The sequence below is a fragment of the Aegilops tauschii genome, chromosome 7 (assembly GCF_002575655.3).
Source record: "Aegilops tauschii subsp. strangulata cultivar AL8/78 chromosome 7, Aet v6.0, whole genome shotgun sequence".
NCBI lineage: Eukaryota > Viridiplantae > Streptophyta > Magnoliopsida > Poales > Poaceae > Aegilops > Aegilops tauschii.
In genome coordinates this window covers 285,192,023-285,211,097 of record NC_053041.3, presented here as the reverse complement: position 1 = coordinate 285,211,097, position 19,075 = coordinate 285,192,023, and the positions used below count along the sequence as shown (strand labels likewise).

The 19,075-nt window shown below is 39.6% G+C and overlaps 1 protein-coding gene across 42 annotated transcripts; it reads left to right on the top strand.

The window, feature by feature from the left end:
• Positions 1 to 1,941: 1,941 nt before the first annotated feature.
• On the top strand, positions 1,942 to 11,794 carry LOC109756498 (uncharacterized). Of its 42 annotated transcripts, XM_073503060.1 has the most exons (19): positions 1,976 to 2,479; positions 2,574 to 2,639; positions 2,791 to 3,003; positions 3,081 to 3,157; positions 3,455 to 3,732; positions 3,807 to 5,246; positions 8,351 to 8,516; positions 8,600 to 8,876; positions 8,957 to 9,050; positions 9,137 to 9,273; positions 9,353 to 9,434; positions 9,519 to 9,645; positions 9,733 to 9,793; positions 9,873 to 10,161; positions 10,234 to 10,316; positions 10,552 to 10,608; positions 11,219 to 11,263; positions 11,360 to 11,432; positions 11,535 to 11,794. In XM_073503060.1, the coding sequence occupies exons 7-14, from the start codon at positions 8,364 to 8,366 to the stop codon at positions 9,893 to 9,895; spliced, it is 954 nt and encodes a 317-aa protein (XP_073359161.1). In that variant the 5' UTR covers positions 1,976 to 2,479; positions 2,574 to 2,639; positions 2,791 to 3,003; positions 3,081 to 3,157; positions 3,455 to 3,732; positions 3,807 to 5,246; positions 8,351 to 8,363; the 3' UTR covers positions 9,896 to 10,161; positions 10,234 to 10,316; positions 10,552 to 10,608; positions 11,219 to 11,263; positions 11,360 to 11,432; positions 11,535 to 11,794. The 42 variants fall into 42 exon arrangements, with proteins under 42 accessions (XP_073359166.1, XP_073359162.1, XP_040252579.1 ...); XM_073503067.1 differs by lacking the exons at positions 3,455 to 3,732; positions 3,807 to 5,246 and adding an exon at positions 11,035 to 11,069 and having other exon boundaries at positions 1,951 to 2,479; positions 2,554 to 2,639; positions 11,360 to 11,407; XM_073503066.1 differs by lacking the exons at positions 3,455 to 3,732; positions 3,807 to 5,246 and adding an exon at positions 11,035 to 11,069 and having other exon boundaries at positions 11,360 to 11,407.
• Positions 11,795 to 19,075: the final 7,281 nt, after the last annotated feature.

Genomic DNA, 19,075 nt, shown 5'->3' with positions numbered 1-19,075 from the left:
GATGGGATCTGATAGAAAACAGCAAGGAAAAAGAGAACAGAGGATTTTCTCTGCGATACGGTGGTTAACAGGTTTGGGAAGTATATATAGATTATTTATCTTGGAGGACAAGTACATGGAAGAAAAATGGAGTACAGAAGGTGTCCCAGGTGGGCACAACCCACCTCGGCGTGCCGCGCCCGGGTGTCTTGTGCCCACCAGGGGACGCTTCCTGGAAGTTTCTTTATTTCCAAAATTCTAAAATATTCCAAAATTGATAAAAAATATTTTTGCGGATTTTTCGGAGTCCGTTTACTTACCGTATCATGTACCTCCTTATTTTCATGATTCTGGAGTGTTCTGGAAGGACTCTTTTATGTGTTCTTCCGGTGTCAAAGTTTGGATAGTATTACTTTCAACATTAATAGGCGTACCTGAGATATAATGCTTTATTCGTTGTCTATTGACAACCTTTAGGTTAGTACCTTCAGAATTATTTATTTTGATGGCTCCAGACCAGTAAACCTCCTCGATGACATATGGGCCTTCCCATTTTGAGAGGAGCTTTCCTGCAAAAAATCTAAACGAGAGTTGTAGAAAAGAACATATTCTCCGACTTTAAACTCACGCTTTTGGATTCTTTTGTCATGCCATCTTTTAACCTTTTCTTTGAATAACTTTGCATTTTCATATGCTTGGGTTCTCCATTCATCTAATGAGCTTATATCAAATAACCTATTTTCACCAGCAAGTTTGAAATTATAATTGAGTTCTTTAACTGCCTAATATGCTTTATGTTCTAACTCAAGAGGCAAATGACAAGCTTTTCCATAAACCATTTTATAAGGAGACATACCCATAGGATTTTTATATGCTATTCTATAAGCCCAAAGTGCATCATCTAATTTATTAGACCAACTTCCTAGACCTATTAACAGTCTTTTGCAAAATTAATTTTATTTCTCTATTGCTAAGTTCAACTTTACCACTAGACTGGGGATGATAGGGTGATGCAATTCTATGGTTAACATCATACTTGCCAAGCATTTTACGGAAAGCACCATGAATAAAGTGTGAACCACCATCAGTCATTCAATATCTAGGGTCTCCAAACCTTGGGAAAATAACTTCCTTAAGCATTTTAATAGAGGTGTTGTGATCAACAGTACTGGTTGGAATAGCTTCTACCCATTTAGTAACATAATCAACGGCAACCAAAACATGTGTATACCCATTAGAGGAAGGAAAAGGTCCCATGTAATCAAATCCCCAAACATCAAATGGTTCAACAGCAAGTGAATAATTCATAGGCATTTCTTGACACTTACCGATATTACCTATTCTTTTACATTCATCACAAGATGAGACAAACTTACGGGCATCTTTGAAGAGAGTAGGCCAATAAAATCCAGACTGCAATACCTTATGAGCAGTTCTACCTCTAGCATGATGTCCTCCATAGGCGTCGGAGTGACATTTCCGTAGGATTTGTCCCTGTTCATGCTCAGGTACACAACATCTAATAATACCATCTACTCCTTCTTTATAAAGATGTGGTTCATCCCAAAAGTAATGTCTTAAATCATAGAAGAATTTTTTCTTTTGTTGGTATGTAAAGCTAGGTGGCAAATATTTAGCAACAATGTAATTAGCATAGTCAGCATACCAAGGAGTACCGTTAGCAACATTTATTGCACCTAACTGCTCATCAGGGAAGCTATCATCAATAGGTAGTGGGTCATCCAGCAGATTTTCAAGCCTAGACAAGTTATCAGCTACGGGGTTCTCAGCTCCTTTTCTATCAATAATATATAAATCAAATCCTATATACATAAGAAGTTCACCCCCACTACTTGATTTATCTCAACATGCAACATAGCCACGTCAGCATCCAATCGCAGGCATCCACGTCACCCCTAAACAGTCCCACACAGCCCACCTCCTGAGGTTATTTCTTATTTTTCCTGTAAAGAAAAAACAAAATCCCCCCAGCGGCCAAACCCCATGCCGCTGGTCCCCTCGCGATTTCCTACCGCCGCCAGCCTCCCTTGCCTCTGATCTGCTCCGGATCATCCCGACGGCGGCGGCGGCGCTCTTGATGCGGCCCGGCCATCACGGCAGCGGCGCTCCGGCACGGCCCGACCATCCCATCGCGCGTCCCAGTTCCTGCAGAGCACCTCCTCATCCCCTTTCCCCGCTCCGGATCCTCCTCACGGCGGCGGCGCTCCGGACGCGGACGCGGCCACCCCATCGCCCGCCCTAGTTGATTCGACCATCGCCGTCGCCACCTCCTCCCCTCGCCTCCTCGCCGCCGTCGCCATGCCCATTGCCCCCGAGCAGCACCTGTCCAATGGCTCGGGAAGGAGTACGCCCGTCTACCACCGGTCCCTCCCCCGCCCTCCTGCCGCCGCCATGGCCATGGCCTGACGATAGCTCACCTTCCCGCCATGGCCAACCTCCGGTGAAGAAGCTCGCCGTGCCTACCAACGCCCCAGTTCCGGTGAGCATGTCTTCCCCTTATTGTAGATTTGGATTGGGCTGGTTTGTTGTTCATCTGATGTCTATGATTTTTAGTGCTTCCATTCACTTCCCAGGTGGGTTGCTCCGAGTTGCTTAGTAGCTTACCTTCAATCGTTGGGTCAACGCATCTGCAGATGAAGGTACCATCCTATTGTTTTTTTCGTTTGCTGACTCCAACCTACATAGCCCACTGCTTCAAACCATTTGCAGCCCAATGCTCCAAATGGCCCACACTAAAAATAAGAAAAAACCATTCTGCACTCAAAATAAGAAAAAACCATTCTGCTGTAGGTAATTGATGGTTGACGCTCCACTTCCTCTCCCCACGATCTGCACAAGAAACTGAAGAAATTGATGATTGATGCTTCACTTACTCTCCCCACGATCTGCAGAAGAAACTGAAGAAATCCCCTTTAAAGTCTGCCCCACCTCAGCTCATCCTTTTCACATCATCTTCGAGCATGGATGGACGTCTCCCATAGGGTGTTCATAGTGCTTCCGCTGGTGAGCAACTCTCTCCTCTCTCCATGCCATTCCCTCTTGACATATTGCTGATTGAGTCACAAATTTGGACTTTTCAGGTGCTGCTCACTTCAATCATCTTGGTTATTCTTCCCTTGTTGCATGCCCACGTGCCTCATGTTTACAGCTCCTACTGGTATACAATGTTCCCACCCAGTGCTACTCCTAAAATTTGGTATCTTTCCCTATTCTGGATTTTCATTGATATGCAATTTTTTAACTTAATTCAATGCACAGCCTTGCATTTTAATTCCTTTCCTATTATGGATTTTAGTTTGCTTCATCCAAGTAGTTTGCTTCACTCAAATCCGAATTAAGTTTTGCTTGATTCAACATGTACCCTTACATTTCAATTCTCATGTGGAACAATTAAACAAAAGTGTCTTCCATTTTTCCCTGCATTCAACTATTCCCATTCCCGTGGGTTTCTTAGGGTTGTTGACATGGATAGCGCAGAAAGTTCTTCGTGTTATTCAGGTGGGCATGGGGTTGGTCATACATGAGGAGTTCCACGTGGACGTGGACGTGGACGTGGACGTGGACGGGCACGCCGTCCATCGGTACCTGATTCCACTCCTCGATCAAACTCACATGTTGCCACTGAGAACCATCGTAGGCGTTTGGATGTAATCACTAGAAACAGGAGCCGAGGAAATGAAGCATCGACCACATCGATGTCAGACACACATAGTCAGATATTTGCCCATAAACGTAAGCTTTTGCCTAAATTAATCCCTGTTCATGTGTCCAAGTTCAGTGATCACTCTTTGTGCCTCATCTTTCAGGAACTATATTTGAACCCTTAACTCTTGGAGGCCCCCAGTGTTCTTGCCAACATTGTGGTGCTCTCTTTTGGTATGACGAGCGTGTACGCAGAGAAAGGCATACTCAAAATCCAACATATAATTTGTGCTGCAAAGGAGGAAAAGTTTCCCTCCAGCCATATGATCCTCCTCCTCAACCTCTATTGGATTTACTCACTTCACAGAATAGTTCACTCTCAAGCCACTTCTTTCATCATATTCGTCAGTACAATACCATGTTTGCCATGACTTCAATGGGAGCTAAAATTGATGAGTCCATAAATGATGGCCGAGGCCCATACATTTTCAAGATCAGTGGCCAAGTCTGCCACCGTGTTGGTTCAATGAGACCATCTAGAGGACAGAGACCAGAATATGCACAATTATACATATTTGATACAGAGTGCGAGGTTTCAAATAGAATAAATGTTGCCTCATCTTCGCGCACCGGTTCATCTTCACGCACCACTTCATCTTCGCGCATAGCTTCATCTACACACACTTTGTTCCAAGCTAATGAAGGCATTGTTCAGTCCCTCATAACAATGTTGAACACACATAATCCCATTGTGAAACTATTTAGAACAGCAAGTCAAAGATTACATGGCAATGATTCTGACCATTTATACATCAGAATATATGGCAAACCTGATGCCCATGGAGATATCTATAGTGCTCCAGTTGCATCCGAAGTTGTTGGATTAGTAGTTGGAGATTTAGGGTCTTCTAATGTTGGATGAGACATTATAATAGAAGGTCATTCATCACGGTTACAACAGATCAATGAAAAACACTTCAAGTTTATGTCCATGCAATATCCTCTTTTATTTCCATATGGTGAGGATGGTTATCATGATGAGCTTATGTGCCTTCCAGTGTCAAATGCATCAAATCAACGCCAAAAAGTCACAATGCTAGAATACTATGCATATAGGTTACGTGATAGGCCAAATGACTTCAAGACTCCATTACGATGCAAAAGGTTAACACAGGCTTACTTTGTGGATGGCTATTGTTCTGTTGAAACCTTTCGTATTGCATTCTACTGCAAACCTAGCTTTCAACGGAAATACATATCATCATCATTCAGTTGTTTAGCAGATTCTGTGTCAAAGGGTATTACATCAGGTTCTTCTGTTGGCCAACGGATTATATTACCTTCCTCATTTACTGGAGGCCCTCGCTACTTATACCAAAACTACCAAGACTCCATTACTATTTGTAGAAAATATGGTTGCCCAGATCTGTTTGTCACGTTCACATCAAATGCTGCTTGGCCTGAAATTACAGAGGCTCTATCATCCATTCCTGGTCAAGAACCATCTGACCGTCCAGATATTGTCAACCGGGTATTCAAAATGAAGCTTAATATTCTAATGGATCATATTAAAAAGAAACAATTCTTTGGACCCATAAACGCAGGTAATAAGCGTTCTCTTAACCTTATATTCCCTTCTCTCAACATAGTTTTCTGTCGGTTATTAAACATGTTTTACATTCCTGTTGTTATCTACACAGTTGAATTCCAGAAACGTGGACTCCCACATGTTCATATAATTATATGGTTAGCCAAAGAAGCACCTTTAGATGCACAGAAGATAGATTCCTATATTTCTGCTCAGTTGCCAGATCATGTAAAAGATCCAATAGGATATGAGGCTGTTTCTTCTTTTATGGTGCATGGCCCTTGCGGCCCTCTCGGGCAGTCGTCACCATGTATGTCAGAAGGAAAATGCAACAAATTTTACCCAAAGGAGTTCTGTGAGCAAACAACTGTACGGGAGAATGGTTTCACAGAATATGCCCGACCAAATAATGGAATAACAGCTAGGAAAAATAATGTTGACATTGACAATAGATTCATTGTTCCTCACAATGTGGACCTGGTGGTTAAGTACCAAGCTCACATAAATGTAGAGAAGGTTAACCATGATGGTATGCACAAATATCTTTTCAAGTATGTCACAAAAGGATTTGATTGTGCTGGAATAGGCCTCCACGGCAAGTCTTCAACATCAGCCTCATCAACTGAAACAGTTAATGAAATTGATAATTATTTAGAGTGTCGTTGTGTGACACCAAATGATGCTGCTTGGCGGTTGCAGCAATATGATATTCACCATACACACCCTTCCGTAGAAAGTCTCCCTGTTCATCTTCCTCTTGAGAACAATGTAATTTATTCGAAAGATGATAATCTGGAACAAGTTATTGAAGACCCCAAAAATGTGACCACTAAACTCACTGCATGGTTAGATGCTAATATGCAACACCCTGAAGCTCGACAATACACGTACATAGAATTTCCAGAATATTGGACATGGCACCAGCAAGGGAAATACTGGGATCATCGTCGAGGTCCTCAAAAAAACATTGGCCGAGTGGCACATGTCAACCCTTCACAAGGAGAGCCTTTCTATTTGCGAATGTTGCTGAACATTTGTAAAGGTACAACCTCCTTCGCTGATATCAGGACTATATCAGGCCAAGAATATCCTACATTTCGTTCAGCATGTGAAGCTTTAGGCCTCCTAGGTGATGACCAAGAGTGGTCCAATGCATTAAAAGATGCGGCTTAGTGGGCATCACCATTCCAATTACGTCAGCTTTTTGTTACCCTTTTGCTTTTTGCAATGTAACAAATCCTATCAAGCTTTTTGAGGAGCATGCATCAATGATGTATGAAGATATAGCACATCGGTTGAATCTTCATCCTTCTTAGTTGAGCAGTTCATCACTAGATTCGTACGTGACATCCTGTCTTCTCATTGAGCTGGATAAATTGCTGAAGGATTCCGGATATTGCTTATCACATTTTAGTTTGCCACTGCCAGATGATATAGGAAATGCTTCTGCACAAAATAGGCATTTGCTGGATGAGCTTACCTATGACATTCCAAACATGACATCCACTTTGAATGATAATATTCCGAAGCTAAACAACAACCAGAAGGATGTATTTCATGCTATCTATAATTCTGCCATAAATAATGAAGGTAGAACATTCTTTGTTTATGGATATGGAGGGACTGGTAAAACTTTCTTATGGACTACTTTACTTTATTCTTTGCGGAGTCAAGGGAAAATTGCATTGGCAGTAGAATCCTCGGGAATTGCTTCTCTATTGCTCCCGGGAGGTCGAACACCACACTCCCGTTTTAAAATTCCTTTGGAAATTTCAGAGAATTCAACGTGTACCATAAAGAAAAATACACACCTGGTAGAACTTATTCAAAACACATCTCTTATAGTTTGGGATGAAGCACCAATGAATCATAGATATTGTTTTGAAGCACTAGACCGCACTCTCAGAGATATAATGTCAGATACTAGACCTAATGCCGAAGACATGCAGTTTGGAGGTATCACTGTAGTTCTTGGTGGGGATTTTTGGCAAACACTACCAGTGATAAAAAATGCAACCAAGCAACAGATTTTGAAATCTTGCATTGTTAACTCTTATTTGTGGAACAAGTGCACACTTCTACAGTTGAATGAAAATATGAGGCTCACCTCAGGGTGTCTCTCCATCTCCAGGAGAGAAGAACTATAGAATTTTGCTGACTGGCTCTTATGAATTGGAAATGGCACTGAGCCTTTTGTTCCTGTTCCAAATGAACCCAATAGCATATTTATATAGATCCCCCAATATCTCCTTTTGTCCCCATATTCTAGAAATATAGATGGATTGATATCATTTGTCTACAACTCAGGTTGTGAGTCAACTAACATTACATCGTATTTGTGTGATCGTGCAATTCTTGCACCTACGAATGATGTCGTTTCTAAAATAAATACAAGAATGATTTCTCGGCTAGCAACAACTGAAATGTCATATTATAGTTCAGATTCAATTGATGATAGTTGTCCTAATCATTCTACTCTATAAGCATTATATCCAACAGAGTTGCTAAACACCATTGACATACCTGGACTTCCAGATCATATACTGCATTTGAAAATTTGTGTTCCTATAATGCTACTGCGTAATCTTAATCCATCAAGGGGACTTTGTAATGGCACTAGACTCATTGTTACACAACTGACTGGTCGTGTCATTGAAGGAGAAATCATAACAGGGAAGGCTATAGGTTCAAGAGTGTATATTCCTCGAATTGTCACTACGTCATCTCAGTCTAAGTGGCCTTTCAAATTGAGGCGTCGCCAGTTTGCTGTTCGCCTTTCATATGCTATGACAATAAACAAAAGTCAGGGGCAAACACTAAACCGAGTTGGTGTCTACTTGCCATCTAATGTCTTCTGACACGGTCAATTATATGTGGCATTTTCAAGAGTTACATCACCAGACGGCTTGCGAGTTTTCATTGAAAATAGCCCAGTTTCTTATGAGCATTGCACACATAATGTAGTATATGCCGAGGTATTCAATCAAATTAATACACATAGAAGCTAAAACAGCTAGGTATTTTATCCACTCAAATTTATGTTATGCCTGAAATTTCACAAGTATGTAATACATTTTTTCTGCATGCCATCATTTTTTCCTAACATTCTTATTCATTCAGATCCATCTCCCCTATGGAGTCAACTACAAAACTTAAAGATATTACAGTGGGACAGCAAAACTGTAAGGTCTTTGCACGGGTAATAAGGCTTTGGGATGCTATAAATACGAATCCCAGATATGGAAATGCTTTGATCAGCATTGATGGCATTCTCTTGGATGAAGATGTACGTCCATTTTTGTAGTTACCTATTTAACTTTACACAATACATTGTTGTTCCAAATCATTTGATTACTTGAACTTTTGCAGGGATGCATGGCACAAATTAGTGTGCCTAAAAAATTTGAAAAACAATTTTGTGGGTTGCTATCTCAAGGATCTGCCTATATTATTTCAAATGTTGCAGCTATCGATATCAGAAGCAAATCATATGTCTATCGGCATCAGAATTATATGCTGCAATTCAAACAAGACACAAAGGTTGATCTGCTACATTCAAGAGGTGCAGATATACCTACACTTTCGCTCGACTTTTGCCCATTTTATCAGCTGCCACAAAAAGCAATTGATTCCAAGCCACTCCTAGGTAACATAATGTGCTTGACTTACCTATCTCTTAACCACTATACTTCAATGCATAACGACTTGCATACTTTAACCTTTTAGATGTGATAGGAGTAATATGTGATGTTGGTCCATATGACTATGCTAGCCAAACATCTCAGCACAAATTTCGGAAGACCAAAATTCGCAACCTAGAGTATGTCTTCATAGCTGCTCCTGTCATTCAATTTTTTTACCTTAATAATTTGTTCCCCTCAGAATGACTATACCTTAATTTTCCAGAGAACAAACACAAGAATTAGTTCTATGGGGCCAGCATGGAGAATCATTTGATGAAGAAACAGTACTTAAAAAATCTCAAGAAGGAATTGTCATAGCCATTTTTGCTGGTGTAACTGCAACTCTACAAAGGTTTACAGGTAACTTATAAAAAAAACTTGCCCAAAGAAATAATAAACATATTTATTTAAACATCCTATTAACAACATAAGTTTATAGGTATGATACAAGGATCCTCAAGTTCCGCGACACAAATATATCTTGATCTTGATATACCTAAAGTTCAAAAGTACCGCACCAGGTTCTCTCTTTCTCACTCTTGCGCATACAGAATTTATGTTTAGCACAACAGCAAACTAATATTTTATATGAAAAACATTTGAAGCTATCAATGGAAATGCCCAACTCTACAAAAGCATCTCCCTCAGGTCAAACAAGTATCTCCACTTGAAGCAGCATGCAAACTATACACCATTGAAGAAATATCTAACCTTCCAGCGTCATCTTTTCAGGTGAACACTTTCTCATGCAGTTCACTTTTTCCTGCCTCGCCATTTAAAATAAAATAGATTATTGATACTTCATCCTCTTTGTGCCAGGGAGGAGCAACCTTCAGCACTACAAAGCATGTGGCTGCCAATTTCCAGTTCCATGCCCAATGTATTATTTATCTTCTTAAAATCTAATACTTAAATAATTCTTTGCCCAACAAGTCACTAACAACTATACCATGCTTCAGGTACAAACTTCCCCTTACACTAACAGATAACTCAGGAAGTTTGGATGCAATTGCTTTCGCTAGAGTAGCTGAAGACTTAGTTGAGCGTCATGCTGATCATGTTTCAATGAGTATGAAAATAGAAGCTACAGATCATGTGCTTACCCTGGATAAGGCCATTGGTAGAGAAAAGTTATTCTACATAGGAATGAACACTGATTCGTCTGCCAAGTACCCTATAAATTATGTCCTGAAAAAAAGTTTCTCTGTCAACAATACTGAATCAACACCTGTTCCACGTGCTCCAAAGGTAAGCAACTTCTTATAGATTCATTACCTTCATATATCATGGTTATTAACATAATGTGTGAAGCTTTTTTAGTCAGGCGAGGATACAACCACCAATGACAATACTCCTGCAACTCATAAGCCAATGTCTATCAGCATAAAGGAAAACGAAAATAGGTAATGCTTCATAAACTTCGATTTTAAACATCTCTCCTATTGCTTCTCCATTATATGACTTGTCACAATGATACTTTTATGTGAAAGTCCAAATGGAATTGAATGTTATTCTTTTTCCCTTCTCATATGCTTTCTCTTTTTTATATGCTGCTACATGTAATCTTTCATAAACCTCCATCTTATTGTATTCCCCTGATCAAGAGTACTTTACATCTATGATGTACATTACAATCAGGATCAACGCGAAAAGAAGAATTGATTTTACTGAGAGTGATGCCGATAAATCTAACAGGTATGAGAACACTCACAAAACCTTAGTGCACCATGGTTCTCCAATAACTACATAAGGCACATACAAACTTCCTGGTAGCAGTAAGAAGTAACCATTAACAACAACTAAAGTACACAGTAATAGAAATCACATAAATCCAATGGCAGTACCTGAAGCATCACATTTCCTAATGTGGTGTTAGGCTTCATTTAACTCGCATTTACATGTCACACTAATGGAGTTGTCAAGCTAAAGCCTAGCTCTGTCTTCTAGAATTCTTTGCCTGCTCCATTTTGAAGTCTATAAGATTACCAAGCTTTTACCAACTAAATGTTAATTTCACAAAATCAATTCTGACTCACGATTATTTGTAGTCTCCTTACACAAACATTACTGGTCATGCAAGTGAACACTAACTTATACATGCTATATTGTGCTCAATATTAGGAATATGATATATTCAGGATTACATCTCATCCATGGTATGTTTCCCAAATGGTAACTTATTTCAAGTAGATGGAGGTTCTTGGGTTACATTTATATTCTCTTGCCCAGTTCATTTCTATTTTGATTCATGCTTTATTACTTTCAATATCTGATATAATAAATGGAACCAATTTTCTAAATGCAGCTCGAAGGAACCGGAAGAAAGTACTGCGAAAAAGAACAAGCATGAGTATGTTCTGTTTCTCACACCCTTTATACAAATTTAGCCAACAATATGAGTTTCTTCCTACATATATTTACAGTTGCCAAAAATCTCCATCAACAGGAATGTAGATACACTTCCAGAAAAACTGCATCAACAGGAACAGCCAGAGTAAAGGAAAATTTGGACGATTTAAGTACTTTAGATTGACTATATAAACTTCCATTTTCTGATTTAAAAAACCAGTAATATATTGTGTTATTTACTTTTTTTGACAATGCTTCATTTTCCAATACAGGAAGGACAACTTGCACTCTACTACAAATGGGAAATTAGAAATAACGTACATCGCCTACAACCAGAAATAACATAGTCCTTGTGTTCATACCACTTTGCTCAGCTTCTATTGTAACCAAGGAACATTACAAATTTTGTTCTACTACCAACTTATCAGTGGTTCCAGTTTATGTTCTTTGTTGGACTTATGATCTCAATACAAACCTACAGTGTCTGTTCAAATATATTCATGAATGGATACAATTTATGTTCTTTGGTGCACTTATTATCTCGATAGAAACCTACAGTGCGTATTAAAGTAAATTCATGAGTGGATCAGTTTATGTTCTTTTTTGCAATTAGGATCTCAATACAAACCTACACTCTGCATTAAAATACATGAATGCTAATTTGATTTTTGCATTAACCATTACTTAAACATCTTTCGGTTAGACATTCTTTCCCATGTGAGACACCTATATAAGACCCCCATAATATATTGTACTCGCCACAACTTCATCTTTCAAATCAGAAATTTTTGACTACCGGCACAAAAATGGACAACCAACACGAAGGCAACAGGTACGGCTACTGCACACAATGTTGTTTTCTACATCCCTATGCTTGCTGCAAATAACATTAAACACATAAATCTTTCTCCAGGATACAATATGATGGACCAAGGAATGTTCTGCCCCACTCAATAACTAATTCATCAAGGGAGGCTCAGAAGAAGTACATGGAGGCAACCGAAAAGAAAAAGACTACTCCAAAACCACCAGTGTCTTTTGCTTTCAGACAAACCGTTGCATGTGAAGACAACACCACCAAATACATCTTCAAGTACATTACGAAAGGAACCCACATGAACAGATAGTTCCCAACGAAGAAGACCCCAACTACAAATAATTATACCACATATTATGTTCTTTTTATGAACAACGTATAACTATGACTATACATGTATTTTCTAATTTTCAATAAGTATTTATGGTTATACATATGTGTTTTCCAAATTTCAATTATCATATTGTCCGTCCAAATATTCATCTTCTATGGAAAATAAATATCATCCAAATGTATTGCATCCAATTCCCGCCGCAACGCGCGGGGTATTATCTAGTTCTTGTAACAAGAGAACCCAACGAATAAGTCTAGGTTTAGCATCTTTCTTTTCCATAAGATATTTAATAGCAGCATGGTCTGTGTGAACAGTTACTTTGGAATCAACAACATAAGGTCTAAATTTATCACAAGCAAACACCACTGCTAAGAATTCTTTTTCAGTAGTAGAATAATTTCTTTGAGCACTATCTAGAGTTTTACTAGCATAATGAATAACATCCAATTTCTTATCAACTCTTTTCCCTAGAACAGCACCAACAGCATAATCAGTAGCATCACACATAATTTTAAAAGGCAAGTTCCAATCAGGTGGTTGAACAATAGGTGCAGTAATTAAGGCTTTCTTGAGTGTTTCAAAGGCTTCAAGACAATCATCATCAAAAACAAAAGGAATATCCTTTTGCAAGAGACTAGTGAGAGGCCTAGAAATTTTATATAAGTCTTTGATAAATCTCCTATAGAAACCAGCATGACCTAGGAAACTATGAATACCTTTGATGTCCTTGGGACATGGCATTTTCTCAATTGCTTCAACCTTAGCTTGATCCACTTCAATACCTCTTTCAGAAATTTTATGACCCAAGACAATGCCTTCATTAACCATAAAGTGGCACTTCTCCCAATTCAAGACAAGATTTGTTTGTTCACATCGCTCCAAAACTCGATCAAGATTGCTTAAACAATCATCAAAAGACTTCCATAGACAGAAAAGTCATCCATGAAAACCTCAACAATCTTTTCACAAAATTCAGAGAATATAGCCATCATGCATCTTTCAAAGGTAGCAGGTGCATTACATAAACCAAAAGGCATACGTCTATAAGCATCGGTTCCAAAAGGACAAGTAAAAGTAGTCTTTTCTTGACCAGGTTGAGAAATAGGTATTTGTGAAAAGCCAGAATATCCATCAAGGAAGCAAAAGTGTGTGTGCTTAGATAATCTTTCAAGCATTTGATCAATAAAAGGCAAAGGTAGTGATCTTTTCTAGTTGCCTTGTTTAATTTTCTAAAATCAATTACCATTCTATAGCATATAACAATTCTTTGTGGAATAAGTTCATTCTTATCATTAGGAACAACAGTAATACCTCCTTTCTTAGGGACACAATGAACAAGACTTACCCATCTACTATCAACTATGGGATAGATTATACCTGCTTCCAAAAGTTTTAACATTTCCGTTCCTACCACTTCTTTCATCTTTGGATTTAACCGACGTTGGTGATCAACAACGGGTTTAGCATCAGGTTCCATATTAATTTTGTGCTGACATAGAGTGGGACTAATGCCCTTTAAATCATCCAGAGTATATCCAATAGAAGCCCGGTGCTTCCTTAGAACTTTCAATAATCTTTCCTCTTCATGTTCTTAAAGTTAGCACTGATAATAACAGGATATATCTTCTTTTCATCAAGATAAGCATATTTCATAGTGTCTGGCAATTGTTTTAATTCAAACATAGGATCACTTTTAGGTGGAGGTGGACGTCCAAGAGTTTCAATAGGCAAATTGTGTTTAAGTAGAGGACGTTGTTCAAAGAAAATTTTATCTATTTCATTTCTTTCATGCATATGTAAATCATTTTCATGGTCTAGCAAATATTGTTCTAAAAGGATCAGTAGGTGGCACAGCAATAGAAGCAAGACCAATTAATTCATCCTTACTTGGAAATTCTTTTTCATGAAGATTTCTACTAAACTTGGAAAAATTAAACTCATGAGACTCATCACCAAAGCTAACACCAACAGTTTGTTTCTTACAATCTATCTGAGCATTAACTGTGTTCAAGAAAGGTCTACCAAAGATAATGGGACAGAAGTCATCTTGTGGGGAACCAAGGACAAGAAAATCAATAGGGTATTTTATTTTCCCACACAAGACTTCAAAATTTCTAACAATGCCAATTGGTGATATGGTGTCTCTATTAGCAAGTTTAATAGTAACATCTATTTCTTCTATCTCAGCAGGTGCTATGTCTTTCATAATTTCTTGATATAAAGTGTAAGGAATATCACTCACACTAGCACCCATGTCACATAAACCATGATAACAGTGATCTCCTATTTTACATAAAATAACAAGCATGCTAACAACAGGTCTATGTTTATCTTTTCTATCAGGTTTAGCAATTCTAGCAGCTTCTTCACAGAAGTAAATAACATGCCCATCAATATCTTCTTCCAAGAGATCTTTAACCATAGCAATGTTAGGTTCTACTTAATTTGTTCATCAGGTTTAGGTGTTCTAATATAGCTTTTGTTAACCACAGTTGAAACTTTAGCATGTTCCTTTATCCTAACAGTGAAAGGTGGTTTCTCAATATAAGCAGAAGGAACAACTAAATCAACATTATAAAGTATAGTTTCTTATTTAACTGGTACCGGTTCTTTAATTTCTTCTTTAATAGGTGGGTGATATTTAAACCACTTCTATTTAGGGAGTTCGACATGAGTAGCAAATGATTCACAAAAGGAGGCTACTATCTCAGAGTCAAGTCCATATTTAGTGCTAAACTTTTGAAAAGCATCGATATCCATAAAAGATTTAACACAATCATACTTAAGTTTAATACCTGACTCTTTACCTTTGTCGAGTTCCCAATCTTCAGAGTTACATTTAATTCTTTCCAAAAGATCCCACCGCAATTCAATTGTTTTCTTCATAAAAGAACCAGCACAAGAAGTATGAAGCATGGTTTGATCATTACGAGAAAGCCGAGCATAAAAATTCTGGATAATAATTTCTCTTGAGAACTCATGATTGGGGCTTGAATATAACATTGAGTTAAGCCTCCCCCAAGCTAGAGTGATACTTTCTCCTTCACGAGACCAAAAATTATATATATAATTCCGATCACGATGAACTAGATGCATAGGATAATTTTTTTGGTGGAACTCCAATTTCAAACGATTCCAATTCCATGATCCAATATCATCGCATAGCCTAAACCATGCCAATGCTTTTCACTTCAAAGATAAAGAGAAAACCTTTTTCATCACCTCATCTCCGGGTAAACCTGCAAGCTTAAACAATCCACAAATTTGTTCCACATATATCAAGTGCATATCAGGATGTTCTGTTCCATCTCCTGCATAAGGATTAGCTAGCAGTTGTTGTATCATACCTGAAGGAATTTCATATTCAATATTTTTAGTAGGTGCAGTAGGTTGAGGGGTAACTAATTGTGGTTTCGGACGAGGTGAAGATACCCCGAACAAACCCCTCAAAGGATTGTTTTCCATAGTAACAAGTGACAATAAATTTAAGCACACTATATAAATGTTTCCTTACAAGATTCCACTTACCAAAGGCGCTTCACTCCCCGGCAACGGCGCCAGAAAATAGCCTTGATGACCCACAAGTATAGGGGATAAATTGTAGCTCTTTTCGATAAGTAAGAGTATCGAACCCAACGAGGAGCAGAAGGAAATGACAAGTAGTTTTCAGTAAAGTAATGTCTGCAAGTGTTGAAATTGTAAGTAGTAGAGTAGTTTGATAGCAAGATAATTTGTAACGGGCAAGTAACGGTAGTAGTAACAAAAGTGTAGCAAGGTAGCCCAATCCTTTTGAGGCAAAGGACAGGCAAAAACGGTCTCTTATGATAAGCAAAGCGTTCCTGAGGGTACACGGGAATTTCATCTAGTCACTTTCATCATGTTGGTTTGATTTGTGTTCGCTACTTTGATAATTTGATATGTGGGTGGACCGGTGCTTAGGTGTTGTTCTTAATTGAACAAACCTCCTACTTATGATTAAACCTCCCGCAAGCATCCGCAACTATGAGAAAAGTATTAAGAATAAATTCTAACCATAGCATTAAACTCTAGGATCCAATCAGTCCCTTACGGAATAGCGCATAAACTGGGGTTTAAGCTTCTGTCACTCTCGCAACCCATCATCTAATTGCTACTCCACAATGTATTCCCTTAGGCCCAAATATGGTGAAGTGTCATGTAGTCGATGTTCACATGACACCACTAAGGGCATAACAACATACATACTGTCAAAATATCGAACACATATCAAGTTCACATGATTACTTGCAACATGATTTCTCCTGTGACCTTAAGAACAAAAGTAACTACTCACAAATGATAAACATGCTCATGATCCGAGGAGTATTAAATAGCATATTGGATCTGAACATATAATCTTCCACCAAATAAACCATATAGTAATCAACTACAAGATGTAATCAACACTACTAGTCACCCACAAGCACCAATCTATAGTTCCGGTAACAAGATTGAATGCACGAGATGAACTAGGGTTTGAGATGAGATGGTGTTGTTGAAGATGTTGATGGAGATTTCCCTCCCCAAGATGGGAGAGTTGTTGGTGATGATGATGATGATGATTTCCCCCTCTGGGAGGGAAGTTCCCCCGGCGGAGTCGCTCCGCCGGAGGGCAAAAGTTCTCCTGCCCAAGTTCCGCCTCGAGACGGCGGTGCTCCGTCCCGAAAGCCTTCCCCTTATTTTTTTCTAGGTCAAAATGACTTATGTACCAGAAGATGGGCACCGGAGGTGGGCCGAGGAGGCCACAACCCACCAGGGCCTGGGGGCCCTGGCGCGCCCAGGTGGGTTGTGCCCACCTGGTGGCCCCCTCTGGTGGTTATTGGCTCCAATAATTCTCAGATAATCCATAAAAAATCTCCATGAAGTTTCAGCTTGTTTGGAGTTGTGCAAAATAGGTGGCCTGACGTAGCTTTTTCAGGTCCAGATTTCCAGCTGCCGGAATTCTCCCTCTTGATGTGTACCTTGCAAATTATGAGAGAAAAGGCATTAGAATTACTCCAAAAAGCATTATTATGGATAAAAACATTATAAATAATAGTAAGAAAACATGATGCAAAATGGACGTATCAGTAAGTACATCTAAAGGCATGTTAAGCACAACAGGCTAAACATCAACCAAATATATCCATGGTAGACAACATAATCTCCAAATGATAGCTTCATGGCGAAGGTTTAAGCATGCTAGTAAAGAAAAACAAGAAGTGCAAAGGTGTGTTATTAACTACAACATGCCTAACATTTAAAAACAAGCAAACATAGTCATTCAAACTTGTATTGCGTCGGTCTAAGTACACTGGTTACTGTTAAATCAAATGGAAAGGCGTGTTAAATACAACATGCTTAATAACAACCAAATATAGTCAGTCATAGAGCTATTGTTAAGACTGGTATTGATGAAATTGAACTGCACAATTCATACTAGCACATATAGAACATCACGTTGTGAATAACTAAAATAAACAAGCATACTATGAACAACCAAAGAAGGCAAATGAAACTGGACATACGCTAAGTACAAACAACTGAACAACCAAAAACCGTAGAAATAAACAAGGCGTAATGCAAACAACCAAATATAACAATAAATACTAGGCATGTTCTCGCCACAAAAGGGGTTCGAGAGAACAAATCATGGGATTCCCCCGGTGAAGAGGCACGGCAAAACAAATCATGGGTTTCCTCACTTGTCACAGATGGGCTCCTCCTCGTGGTCATCGTCGTTGAGGTCTGACTTGGCAGCTGAGGATCCCAAGCCAGCATCGCAAAACGTGTCCTTTAGAAATGGCAAAAGGGGCTCCACGGCGATGAAGGCTGGCAAATTGTTCATAACGAGCCGCGGGAGATCAGCGGTAGGGCCATCGATGAGAACGATGGCTATCCAACCCGAGGGGTTGGGGGTGGGCAACTTAACCTGTGACATAGCCCACGTCAAGGCGTCACCGTCGACGGCCTAGATGTCATAGTCAGCATCCATGACATGCCAGGATACTCTAGCCCGCTGATTGAAATGCTACGGCCAGTCATCGTCGTCCGCTTTATCGGCGGCCACCTCGCCGACGTCGGGCGAAGAGGAAGCGATAAAGCTCTTTTGGGCCATTCGCTCCCCGAGCACCTCGGGAAGCGTAGCCAGGCTTAGGCTACGACACTCTAGAGTGGGGGAGGGGGATGTGGATGCAGATCTGTGGGAAAGGGGGCGTTTCGTAGGTGTCATCTAAGAAACTCAGGGCGGCGAGGGTATGTATATCGGTGGGTAACCTGCACGTGCATACTGGCAGAGGTTGGCGATGGAGGTGGCGCGGCGGCGGCGACCTAGCTAGGGTTTCGAGCGAGGGAGGGGTGTTGTGTGGGTGAGCGGGGGATTTGGGGTGAGCGCAGGATTGGGGTGTGTGTGGAAGGGGTCCAAGGTGGTGTTTGAGGAAATGCTATGGGTACTGAAAATTTTACTAGGCGGGAATAAAATGGTAGGGCTACTGAAAATTTGGATCAAGGGATTGAAGCAGAGCGGGTGGGAGTAACAAACATCACGCACAGTTAAAACATAATAATTGTGTGCAATCAAACAGAAAAACACCCTAGCCGAGCAGATATTTTTGATATTGCGAGGGATGCATGCGGGAGTAAAATGTCGGGGCTACTGAAAATTT

What these genes read in the sequence shown, in the direction of transcription:
- LOC109756498 (XM_040396640.3), top strand. Translation starts at nt 8,198, where the DNA reads ATGCCGAGGTATTCAATCAAATTAATACACATAGAAGCTAAAACAGCT. An exon ending in ACCAAAATTCGCAACCTAGA is followed by an intron (nt 9,051 to 9,136) that starts GTATGTCTTCAT and finishes TTAATTTTCCAG; the next exon opens with AGAACAAACACAAGAATTAG. An exon ending in GTTCAAAAGTACCGCACCAG is followed by an intron (nt 9,435 to 9,518) that starts GTTCTCTCTTTC and finishes AAACATTTGAAG; the next exon opens with CTATCAATGGAAATGCCCAA.